Source organism: Populus nigra, chromosome 16 (genome assembly GCF_951802175.1).
Source record: "Populus nigra chromosome 16, ddPopNigr1.1, whole genome shotgun sequence".
In the NCBI taxonomy this organism is placed as follows: domain Eukaryota; kingdom Viridiplantae; phylum Streptophyta; class Magnoliopsida; order Malpighiales; family Salicaceae; genus Populus; species Populus nigra.
The window spans coordinates 8,284,605-8,297,086 of NC_084867.1; the positions used below are offsets into that span (position 1 = coordinate 8,284,605).

Genomic DNA, 12,482 nt, shown 5'->3' on the forward strand with positions numbered 1-12,482 from the left:
AAGTTAATCGTGTATAAAGTTTAGCATTAAAATTATCTATTTAAATTTAATTAATTAGACAATTTTAATAGTTTCCCATTCCCAAAACTTTTAAATACGATTATAAATTAACTAACTTTATAAAAATGATTTTTTTATTTTAATTGTTGTCATTATAAAAATAAATGGCACGTTAGCTATTTTAAAAGTGTTTTTTATTTAAAAATATTTAAAAATATTTTTTTATTTTTTATAACATTTCATCTAAAAAAGTAATTTAAAAATAAAAATAAAAATTCTTAAAAACAGACATTGTCAAACAACCCGTTTAGATAAATCTCTAACCCAGTTGCAGTCACCTTTTTCATTTTCCCACCTTACCCTCAACCTGTTTTTGAAAAGTCCGGTCAGAGTGGCCCATTCTGTAATTCCAGGAAAATGCAAGCCTGATTATTATCAAACATCTGGACAGAAATAGCCCTGGACACCACCTTCGAACCGCGCTTTTTTAAGCCCCGGCTCTGTCTCACTTGAGAAAATTAAAGAGAAGAGAAGAGAAGAAGAACATGGAACTGATACACGGATTTCCATTACTGTACCAGCAATTTACGGCTTTGTTCAAGAAAAACCTGTTGCTTTCATGGAGAAACAAGAGTGCAACGTTCCTGCAGCTCTTCTCTTCTTTCTTCTTCATGTTCTTGTTGTTCGGTATCGAGAAGGCATCAGATTCTCGCTCAAAAGCAACGACAGGGTACAAAACCGTGACGAATCCACAGCCTATGTGGGAATCTCCCATCCCTCCTTGTGAGGAAAAGTTCTACGTTAAAATGCCTTGTTTTGATTTCGTTTGGAGTGGAAATGATAGTTCTAGAATTGGCAATATCGTGACAGCCATCATGAATAATAATCCTAATAGGCAAATTCCCCCTGGAAAGGTATCGAGTTCTAGCTCATTACAAAAACCAAATCTCTCTCTCTCTCTCTCTCTCACTTACTTTTTGATTGTCACAATAAATAAATACTATGGTAATCTGAACTGGGTTTCTGGAAAAATGAAAGAAGAGGATGTTGTTATATATGGGAATTTCTTTTGTTATAATTGTTTTTATTCTTCTGGTATTAGATTTATGATGGTTCGATTTTCTGTGTTATAGGACTATCAGTTACTAGACATAATCGGGAATACTATGAAGGAAAAAGAATTCAAAGTAATCCAATCTGTTTTTTTTTTTTTTTTTGTTCGTATGCAGGTTAAATCATTCAAGACACCAGAGGAAGTAGATGATTGGCTTCTTAGAAATCCTATGCAAGTCCCAGGAGCTTTGCATTTTGTGGATGTAAGCCCCAGTTTAATCACCTATGGTCTACAGACTAACTCTACTCCAATTGTTCGGCGAGGCCATTATGAAGATCCCACCTTCAAATATCAAATTCCACTTCAGATTGCAGCAGAGCGTGAGATTGCTCGGTCTATTATTGGAGGTCTGAAATCTTTAATCTGCCAGATTTTTTATGTAGAAATTGTTTTAGATACACAAATTTCCTTCTTTTCTTTAATAAAATCATGTGAAACAAGCAGTTTTTTTTTCTTTTTGACTGAAACTCTGGATATTGTCCAGTTTCAACCTTTACATGGAGTGTCGGACTTACGGAATTTGCACACCCTGCAAAAGCTACCTTTTCTGCGGTGGCTACAGTAGGACCTGCCTTTTTCCTGGCATTCACCATGTTCGGATTTGTGTTGCAAATCAGTAATTTGGTGGCCGAGAAAGAGCTCAAACTTCGCCAGGTATTTGCGATCTGCTGTCTAGAGTTAAACAAGCTTATAGATTGTTGATGTATTCTTTATATTCTAATTATAGTTTATTTATTGGTTCATTTTCATCTTCTTCACAGGCAATGAATATGACTGGTCTCTATGAATCTGCATATTGGACCTCATGGATCATATGGGAGGGGATTATCACGTTTATTTCATCACTCTTACTGGTTCTTTTTGGAATGATGTTCCAGTTTGATTTTTTCAAGAAAAACAGTTTCGGAGTTCTGTTCTTTGTGTTCTTCCTTTTCCAGGTCAACATGGTAAGATAACTTCTTCTTCATCTGTAGGCTGGTGTCAGTATTTTTAGTATATAAGCTTATTCATATTAACCCTTTTACTGTCTTTTCTCACTTGTGATGCTAGATTGGTTTTGCCTTCATGCTGTCGACCTTCATCAGCAAGGCCTCTTCAGGCACAACAATGGGTTTCTCCATATTTATAGTTGGTTTTATGACGCAGGCAGGTTTCTCAAATAAAAATTAAGGAATAGGAAATGTTTTATAAATGAGATTTACTCCTAACCTAAGACCGTCTCTAAGACGTCCTTTGAGATTTTGATGCTGGAATACTGTGAGTTTCGTTGTGGTAATTGATCTCATTTGTCACTGCAGATTATTACAATAGCTGGATTTCCATACAAAAAAAGCATTAGTGCTTTCTTGCGCCTCATCTGGTCATTCTTCCCACCAAATCTTCTTGCGAAAGCAGTAAATGTGCTATCTGATGCAAGTAGCACTCCTGAAGCTCTCGGAATTAGCTGGAAAGGACGATCAAAGTGTCCACCTGACGTTGATGATTGTGTGATGACAATAGTATGTAATCGCTTTGCTCACCCTGAGTAGAACACGAACGACGCACACACAAACACCAAATATTAATGTGGACTAATAGGCCACAATATCATGCATTCTACTGAGAACTCGTGCCTTTGCATCAGTTCTCTCGTAATTAAACTTCATCTCCTTTTGTTTTTATATTCTTACTCTTAATTTCTTCCATTGTCGATTTCTGTTTGTAACTCATATTTCCTTGGCAGAATGATGTTTACACATGGCTCATATGTCTGTTCATTCTCTGGTTTGCTTTGGCAATCTACTTCGATAATATATTCCCAAATGTATCTGGCGTGAGAAAATCTGTATTTTACTTCTTCAAGCCCGGGTATTGGACTGGGAAAGGTGGAGACAAGGTCGAAGGTAATGGTCTCTTTCTTTATATATATATAGCAAGGATACGTAATTAAGGAAAAGTGAACTCTACTTCAGTCCATGTCTCATAGCTCTAGCTAGGTCTTATTGTTGGCTGTCTAAAATTCTGACTGTGTTCTTCCTCTATTGTCCCAGAGGGTGGCATGTGTAGTTGCATAACTGATATCCCGCAGCAAGAGCATATTGTTCCAGATGATGAAGATGTGCTTGAAGAGGAGAACATCGTCAAAAATGATGCAAAAGACGGCACAGTCAACCCAGATATTGCAGTTCAGATACGTGGACTTGGAAAGACGTATCCTGGGGCTACACATATTGGTTGTTTCAAATGCAAGAAGACTTCACCTTACCATGCTGTTAGGGTAAGCAATTCCTTGCCAGCTTATGGGTACCATGCTGGTTTCAGAGGGCGGAAGAAATCTCCCTCGTTTTCTTCTTTCCTGTTCCGATACTAGCTATTTTACCTGCAGGACTTGTGGGTCAACTTCACAAAGGATCAGTTGTTTTGTCTTCTTGGACCCAATGGTGCTGGAAAAACTACAACAATCAATTGCCTGACCGGCATTACACCTGTGACCGGCGGAGATGGTAATATACTCTCATTTCACAATCACAATTACATTGAAACTGCCTTAGAAGTTCACTTCAATAGCTACTTTGCATAAACAGCCTTGGTTTATGGACATTCCGTTCGAAGCACGGTTGGCATGTCAGGCATTCGGAAAATTATAGGAGTTTGTCCACAGGTGAGCTCTCTGCATATTCTCAACAGTTTGTAAGCATGCCCCCATGAGCTATTTGCTAATTGGTCTATCGAGACTAAAATCTTAACGTCTTTTTATAGTTCGACATCCTCTGGGATGCATTGTCTGGTGAAGAACACCTCGAACTCTTTGCGAGCATTAAAGGTCTCCCCCCGGCTTCAATCAAATCGGTATGTGATATATGAACCTGAAAACTCAACCAGTCATCCTGATCTTTGTAGTCATAATTTGTTGACCAACAACTGTGACAGAATTATTCACTTTCATACCGGTTCTTCTCACTTAAACATTCTAAATAACCATCGTCTGTCCTTTTCACGGACTGCAGGTTGCTCGAGAATCGTTGGCGCAGGTGAAACTAACCGAATCAGCCAAAGTAAGAGCCAGGAGTTACAGTGGAGGAATGAGGCGCCGTCTGAGTGTTGCAATATCCCTTCTTGGTGACCCGAAGTTAATCATTTTGGATGAACCGGTATGGAGATTCAGATACTTCGAGTCATAAAGACATTCATTTGATCTATTCGTTAAAGTATCAATTTATTTAACTTACTGATCTGCAGACTACTGGTATGGACCCAATATCAAGAAGGCATGTCTGGGATATCATACAGAACACAAAGAAAGGTCGCGCCATTGTTCTAACAACTCATTCGATGGAAGAGGCTGACATTCTAAGTGACCGTATAGGAATTATGGCCAAGGGTAGGCTCCGATGCATTGGAAACTCGATCAGGTTGAAGTCAAAGTTCGGCACTGGTTTTATTGCTAATGTGAGATTTGGCGATACCAATGGTGGACATACTCCTGCCCGCACGCCAGTAGATACTTCGTCAGTTCATCATGAGGCTGTGAAGAAGTTCTTTAAATCTGTATGTTGAACGCTTGACCGAATTCAACAGATTCATTTAAATTCCAGAATCATTTTTTATTTTTTCTGATTTTGTTTTTCACAGCATTTGGATGTAACACCAACAGATGAGACCAGAACCTTCTTGACTTTTGTCATTCCTCATGATAAAGAGAGCGTTTTAAAGGCAAGCAATTCTGAGAATCCTAATTTGTCTCCTTATTCCCACCATTGTTCTTCCTTCAGCATTTCAGATTTCTCAATTTACTAACCATTTTCATCAGCACAAGTTTACATCTCTATGAAGATACTCTGAAGCTTATGCAACTTCTTTTTACCTTCTCCAGCGTTAAAGCATTTTCCAACTCTAACTATATTTTTTTCATTTCCTCTTTACATTCAAATTCCTCAACAGAATTTCTTTGCGGAGCTTCAAGCTAGACAGAGAGAATTCAACGTGTCAGACATCCAGCTTGGCCTTGCAACTCTTGAAGAGGTCTTCTTGAACATTGCCAAGCAAGCAGAATTAGAAAGTGCTGCAGCTGAGGGGAAGATGGTTACTCTGGACTTAACTTCTGGAAAGTCTGTTCAGGTAGGCACAGCTCGTGTCATTTTTTCATTTATGTAGCAAGCAAAAATCAATTGTAATTTTTGTGCTTGAATGAAAATGCAGATTCCCGTGGGAGCTAGATTTGTAGGGGTCCCAGAAACAAACTCGCAGGAGAATCCAAGTGGCACTATGGTTGAAGTATACTGGGAGCAGGATGATTCAGGGTCACTCTGCATCTCTCGCCACTCTGCTGAAATGCCTGTGCCTTATAATGTTCAGCCACTGCGTTCAGAACCGCAACTGTTGGCCAGAACAAACATACTAGGAGGCCAGAGGAGAGGGCCAGTTTATGGATTGGTCTATGATTCCGATCAGATTATTACTGCTCAATCTTGTTAATGCAAATCCTTTGTGGACGACTCCTATACTAATATATATATTTGAATCCTGCGTTATTTATTTGTAACACACTAGTGGGTAGGCAGCATACTCGTTTTTGTTCATCTTTTTTGTATTTAATCCTTCGTGAATATTTTGGATTTATTCCACGGGTATTGATTTTATTTTTGAGCAACTTGAGATTGTTTTCATCTTCACATAGTAAATAATATCATTTCAGCGGTCCTTGAAATGAACTGATGAGGAAAAGAAGATAGAGGCATCGACCAGAGATTTTCCAACAGAGGCCTTTAGCAGGGAAAATCAACAGAAAAATTACACTATGAACCACCCAAAATCATGTCCAAAGCAAGCTCAAATTAGAAAATAATGCAAGATTTTTTGCAGGGTGAAAATTAAAAACCTATGATGTACATTCATTCACTCACAAACAGCCACGGCAGAAGACTAGAGAATTCAGAGCCAACACACTGTTACAACATCTTGCACCAAAGATGTAATAAGATAAACCACAGATGAAAACAAGAGACCTTATGCTATCTCCTTAAAAGGTGGCGATGTTCCACAATCACCTCCTCCACTCTGGTTGGGTTCCCTTCACTGCATAACCAAAAAAAAAAGAGGAAGAACAGCTTAGTCAAGTTCATATTGTACAACAAAATTCAGCTCTTAAAGTTTACAAGAAGGTGAATTGCTCATGTCAAATAGAAGACAGTTCTAATTAGTGATTCTGATAACAAATTGAACATTTACTCAATTGAAATATCTTATAAAAGTGACAACATAAACTTTCATGTTTAGCTGAAGTTCCCCAAGACAATAGGCAATTTCACACGGTATTAGATTTTAAAGAGACTTGGAGCATTGAAACATGACAAATACAGGCTGATTGATCCCTTATAAGTAACTATAATGCTTGGCGGCTAAAACTTGCACAACAATTGCTCAATTATTTTCACTACTAAATCAAGTATGCATCCATTAAAAAACAAGACTCGTTGATTTTAGGGGCAAGCAATTTTACCATTTCCATCTCTCGAAGATAATAAAGACCTATCGCTCTTGTTCCCTCCTTTGCCACTACCATGAACTGCTCTTTGCGTCCTCGGAGACTCGGAGCTGATTTTGCTATTAGTTGAAGATGGCAGAGAATGACGCCGGGTGACATTATTTTTCTCAACCCCATCTTGGCTAAATCTAGGGGAACCTTGTGCTCTCAGTTTTGCCTTTGCAGATTCAGTTGCTGCCATATAGCTAGGGAGGGAAGGACTGCTCTGTATCCCATTCTCAGCACGTTCTGGTTTCACTGCAACTGAAGTTTTCTTTGCAGTTTTGTGATTTTCATTGATTGTTGGATCATCCTTGTGTTTGGACTGCCCATTTAGTTGAGGAGTATTCTCACCTTTACCACCAGTATCAACTGAAGCTTTAGATTCTACTACAGCTTGATCTTCATGTGATGATTCCAATGCCTTGATCGTTTCTAAAGGCTCTTCAGCAGTCTCTGCATCAGGCAACGTGGACATCAAGTTTGGTTCATTCTTCGCCACATCAAGCACATTGGGTGTTGTCATAGTAGTTTCTTTCATCTTCTCAGCAGAATTACTCGAACTCCATCCCAAAACATTATCACCTGAAGTGCCAGATACCTTTTCCAGAGTTTGCTTTGGCTTTTCAATTTCAACCTCTGAATGAGCAGAGTTTTCTACCACAAGGTTATTAACCTTTCGTAAGTTGCGTTTTACCTTTTCAAGCTCAATTTGCGGACTTTCCTGCACTGAATCAGCTGGATGGCTTGAAACTTTCCTCTGATTGCGCTTGGGTTTCTCAAATTCAGAGGTTGCTTGTACCGAGGTACTATCAAGATTTGCTGCGGGGACCCTCCGAACGCTGCGCTTCGGCCTACCAGTTTCAGCTTCCACTATTTGACCATTACTATGCTTTCTCTGAGTTTTTGAATAAGGAATTTTCTTTGCTTGGGGAATTGGTTTCCAGAAATGGGATGCTGTCCAGCATTCTAACCAGTTTGCAACCGAGTTTGGCTCCACAGAATCATAGGGGAGTTGCAAAGGCATCACAGTAGGTGATGAAGCAAGAAGCTGGAGAAACAGATCAAATGGAAAGGGTGGTTATAAAAAATCATGCATGTTTTCTAATTGATAACTGCTAAATATCCTTGATCCCAGTGCAGGCACCACAAATGGAAAGGGTTGTTTAAATCCATGCATGTTTTCTAACTGATAACGGCTAAATTTCCCCAATCCCTGTGCAAGCACCACAAATACTCTTGCAGAACCTTTCATGTTTATTTCATTTTTATAAGCTCTGCACGCACATAGAACCAAGTTACATGGAAGATGCAACACCTGTCCCTTTATCATATACAAAAGACTGGTGTGAACTGTTCCTTCAGGATCTCATAAAACAGGCCAAAATGATGATATTCATGGCATTTCTTATCACTAAAGAATATGTCTGAATTACCAAATTTTGCAAACATCCTTGAAAACAATTTAATTTTGAGGATAGGTATCCCTCTTATTAAGATTTCATGCCTAAAAACTTCCTTTATGAGAGAACACGGATTAACAGAAATAGATATGAAATCTAATTATGTGATTGTCAATCATGACTACGAATAACTCATGAAAATATTGAAAACTATTTCTTCAATATCTTTATAAGATCACAAAAAGATGTGGTTCAGTAAATCAAGATCATAATGCAAGGCCAAGAAGAGATTGTGGCTTTTTTTATTACAGGAAAATAAGAAATATGGGATTTTATAACTATAGTAATATTTTGGATTTTGTGGAGAGCAAAAGGAAAGATCAGTTGAAGGGGGAGAATAAACTCCCAGCCCTCTAAAGGATTATTGACTTAGAAGTTAGAACTATATACCAAGGCCTACTGGATAGTTTTTCACTATTGATGAGTTCTTAGTTTTATGCATTAATTGTGGAAGTAGTTCATATGATATATAGGAAAAAGAATTTGGAATTTTCTGTTGCATTTGATCAATGGCTGGTAACCCCTTGGTGCTTATATACGCAGATTTTTATGCTTTACATATCAGAAGTAAAAAGATAAATAAAATCAAATCACAGTTCCTTGCGTTAAACTTGCCATGGTGGTTGTTCTTTTTTCTCCTAGAGAATAGTCGGGGTTTTTATCATGAAGCCAGATAAGCACTCACATTAGTCCTAACAATATCTGGTTTCATTAAGGTTTTTGTTGATTCTATTTATAACCAAAAGGAGCTTTTTATCATTGGAATGATAAACAAATAAATAAAATCATAAACACATAGAATGCACATCCTGGGGCTTTTCTTAATTTTTCCTTCTAGAGAGGCTTCTTCTGTACAAAATTAAGCCACTATGTAATGTAATACAACCAAATCATTGTTCTATCCATACCTTGCGAACAAAAGCATTCGATGAAAGCTTGGCTGTTTGGATAACAACTCCATTAGAATCTGCAAGGGTGCCCTTCTGATACACGAGTGAAAGCAGAATTAATGATGAAAATCAAACAAGCAAAACAATCAACAATATAATTTGACTAGTTACAAGACAGACAAGTAAATAAAAAGAATTGGAGACTCACAGACAATTGTTATTCAGAACTACAGTAAGCACTATGATTCAGAAAGACATTGAATGACAATATGTTTACTTAACCTTGTGTATTTTCTTTAAAACTAGTTAAATTTACTACTCTTGGAAGAACTGCAACAAAAATGAATCATACTCGTATTCACTTTTCAGGGAATGCATGGGTCCAAAAATCTCATCTAAGATTTCCACAGGATAGCGCTTGACAATAAACAAAATTGAAACCCTGAAATTTTGGTAGCCTTGATAATGGATGAAACCTGACAATAATAAACTGTTTAATGGTCTAAATTCTTAAACAATAAGGCTGATAATTTGTTATTGCTATTCGTAGACATTCTTTAAGAAAGAAGTTTTAATTCTGAGTTTACACTACAGTCCCACGCCACTTGGAAGTGCCACAAGTCCACCAAAAGTGCAAAAAGAAGGAAAACTAAATTCATATACTTGACTCAAATATCAGATTATTCTAAAAGAGGTACTCGAATAAGCCACGAGGAAAGACATTTTCCCAATAATTGCACAAGGAAAGATGAGTGATTGTTGGTTTGGTTTTTCAAGAATTTACCAGTGGCTTCACTAGGCTACATATTTTATGAGCCTCATTGCCAATCTCTGAATTCCTAACCATTCTTCCTCGCACAAGTGCCTGTAACTTGACAACTCCCAGCACACAGCAGAGAGTAGCAACAGCTTGCCTTCTAACCAAGTGTCCACGGATAAGAGCTTGAAGCCTTATTATGCCTTTAAGAGCCCGATATGCCCGACGAGCCTTCACAAAATAAACTTATATCAGTGATTGTATAACCTCTACAAAACATGATTTGACATGCTGTGTCAGGAAATAGCAAAAGACATATTGCAACAGCTACAACAAGTAGATCAACTAAGATTCATTTCAGCAATTAGAGATTTAGTTAATGCCACCCTCATGCTAGCTACACCACATCAGGGGCATGAGAACACTGCATACAGACCCGAACTAGCTCCCTAAAGACCACAATTAGCCATCAACCTTTGGGCTTGGACTAGGACAACCGCAGGCAGTTGAGCCAACCCTGCATACCTGGTACCTAGTCAGTCTGACCCTAAAGGTACATGAAGATGGCCACCATTCATGCACCTATCTGCCTGACCCTAAAGTCCATGAAGGTGGCCACAAGTTACGCGCCTATCTGCACACTGCAATGTAATGCTTCACCACCAGGCTAACTTTACAAGATTCAATAACTTTTTTTTAAGCAAAATGAAGACCCATGAGAACAAAATGATAAGCCAAAGAAAATGATCCATATAAAACTCTATCTAATTTTAAGGCAATTGTGTTTGTGCAGTAGGTGAAACAAAAGCATGAAAACAGATGCCACACAACCATTACCAAAAGCAAGAGAAGTAATTTTAATAATGTTACGACAAATTAGTTAAATATCCACAACAGTAATAATAAAAAACAGAAAAATTACCAAGTAACCCTTAAATGCAGCTTGTGCCACTGTTGCAGCTTCATCAAGCCTTATTTTTTCAGCACTCGATGGTGCATCATCAAGAGTGTATACTTGAGAATAATTTGCATCTTGATTTCCAGTTGACATTATACCCCCATCATGTGATAATTCTGTAGTTTCCCTGCTCTCTGGTTCTAACATCCTTTCAATGATATTAGTGCTAGTGGGGGTTGTTGTCTGCATGACCACCGGAGGAACTGAGGTCACATCCGCTTCCACGGCCCTGACAGCAACCAATGTCTCTTTCTCATTCGCGGGTCTCTGCACATGGCGACCAAAGTTCAGAAGCAGAATTAGTAGGTACAATTTTGTCCGGATATAAGAGCTTGTCTTTTGGAGTACAATATTGTTACCAAGAATGTTCGCCTTAATGGGAACAAGTGAACAACACAGCGAGGATCAAGAGTCAGTTTATAGCAATGATCAAGAGTTGAGACCAAAAAATAATAATAATAATTACATGAAACTATGTAAAGCTGAAGTTGTACCAACATTATCTTCTCTCTTTTTTCTTCCAAACTAATTGCATGATAGATGATTGAATCAAAGGTTGCGAAACTTAAGGCAGGCAATATGATATTAACAAGGAGTAACTGGGTACTAATTATTACCTCCCTTCCTTTCACAGTGAAAGATTTGGAAGACTTCTTTCCAAACAAAACAGTCTTGATCCATTTTGCAGGTGATTTTCTTCCCATAGCAGCTGGATAAACAGGAGCAGAAACCCCTGCACCCGCCACGTGTCAAGCATTTACAAACTGCAAACTCGGAGAAAACATAATCCTTTCCTTTTCTTCTTAATTTATTTTTTTCTAACAAGAAAACACACTCGCAAAAACACTCGAACCAGACTAGTTGTCTTCTAAGGAAAATAAAAATTAGAAAAGCAAAAGGAGTTGGATATGAACCAGATCTGTAAGTTACCTGACAAATGTGCTTCTTTTAAGACCACAAATCTATCATTCCCTTTCCTTAATGCATCAAAAAATTACCATTTACGAACAACAACAATCTCAGCTTCAATTACAAAATCAAAAATCAAAATAATAAAAAAAACAGTGAGAGAGTTAGTACCGTCCGTCAGTGAGTATAGAGAGCTTGAGAATAATGGAAATACAGATGCCTCTGTGATCTATCGAAAGCTGCTGCTGCTGCTTATTCTTTTTTCTTTTGCTTTGTTTTCCTTTGCTTTGCTTTGCTCTCTCCCTCTCTCTCTCTCTCGTCTTTACTCTCTGTACTGTGACTCTGTACTGAACTATTTTTTTAAAAAAACAAAAACAGAAACCTAGGATTAAACTTCAATTTTGCCCTTATAGATTCTTCAACATTCTACTTTCACCCCTGTATTTCAAATATTATCAATGTGAATCTTCTAGTTGCATAAGATTCCAATATTACCCCTAACCATTAAGACACCGTTTGGCATTGCGTTTGTGACTGCGTTTCATCAAAATTTTTAAAAAAAAAAATTGTTAAAATTGAGTGTGGTTTGTACTTTTTGAATCGTTTTGATGTGCTGATGTCAAAAATAATTTTTAAAAAATAAAAAAACATCATTGGCATGCATTTCAGCACGAAAAGCTATTTGAAAAGCACTCGTAATCACACTGCCAAACACGCTCTAAATGGCTTAAGAAACTTTAAAGGCTTTTTTTAGATATTACAATATTTATAGGGTATTTTAAGAAATAGTTGATATAAAAATAGAAAAAACAAAATAAAAACATTATTAAAATTAAAAATATATTATTTCTAATCATTTACTACGTGGTTGTGGTGTTTGATATTGTA

General features: G+C 37.5%; 2 protein-coding genes across 3 annotated transcripts; one reads left to right on the top strand and one right to left on the bottom strand.

Moving 5' to 3' along the window:
- The first annotated feature begins 508 nt into the window (after positions 1-508).
- LOC133676316 (ABC transporter A family member 2-like) lies at positions 509-5,744 on the top strand. The gene is made up of 16 exons (XM_062097975.1): positions 509-914; positions 1,230-1,461; positions 1,599-1,768; positions 1,876-2,061; positions 2,165-2,260; positions 2,413-2,613; positions 2,838-2,997; positions 3,145-3,371; positions 3,480-3,597; positions 3,679-3,755; positions 3,854-3,943; positions 4,102-4,245; positions 4,334-4,642; positions 4,727-4,807; positions 5,036-5,212; positions 5,294-5,744. The coding sequence occupies exons 1-16, from the start codon at positions 546-548 to the stop codon at positions 5,567-5,569; spliced, it is 2,913 nt and encodes a 970-aa protein (XP_061953959.1). The 5' UTR covers positions 509-545; the 3' UTR covers positions 5,570-5,744.
- A 165-nt stretch (positions 5,745-5,909) lies between these two features.
- Positions 5,910-11,940, bottom strand: LOC133676317 (protein IQ-DOMAIN 31-like). 2 transcript variants are annotated; one of them, XM_062097976.1, is made up of 8 exons: positions 11,766-11,940; positions 11,616-11,662; positions 11,303-11,418; positions 10,650-10,952; positions 9,755-9,958; positions 8,989-9,063; positions 6,594-7,668; positions 5,910-6,169 (listed from the first exon to the last, which is right to left on the bottom strand). In XM_062097976.1, exons 3-8 carry the CDS (start codon positions 11,387-11,389, stop codon positions 6,138-6,140), a joined length of 1,776 nt encoding a protein of 591 aa, XP_061953960.1. In that variant the 5' UTR covers positions 11,390-11,418; positions 11,616-11,662; positions 11,766-11,940; the 3' UTR covers positions 5,910-6,137. The 2 variants fall into 2 exon arrangements, with proteins under 2 accessions (XP_061953960.1, XP_061953961.1); XM_062097977.1 differs by having other exon boundaries at positions 11,303-11,449.
- Between the last annotated feature and the right edge of the window lie 542 nt (positions 11,941-12,482).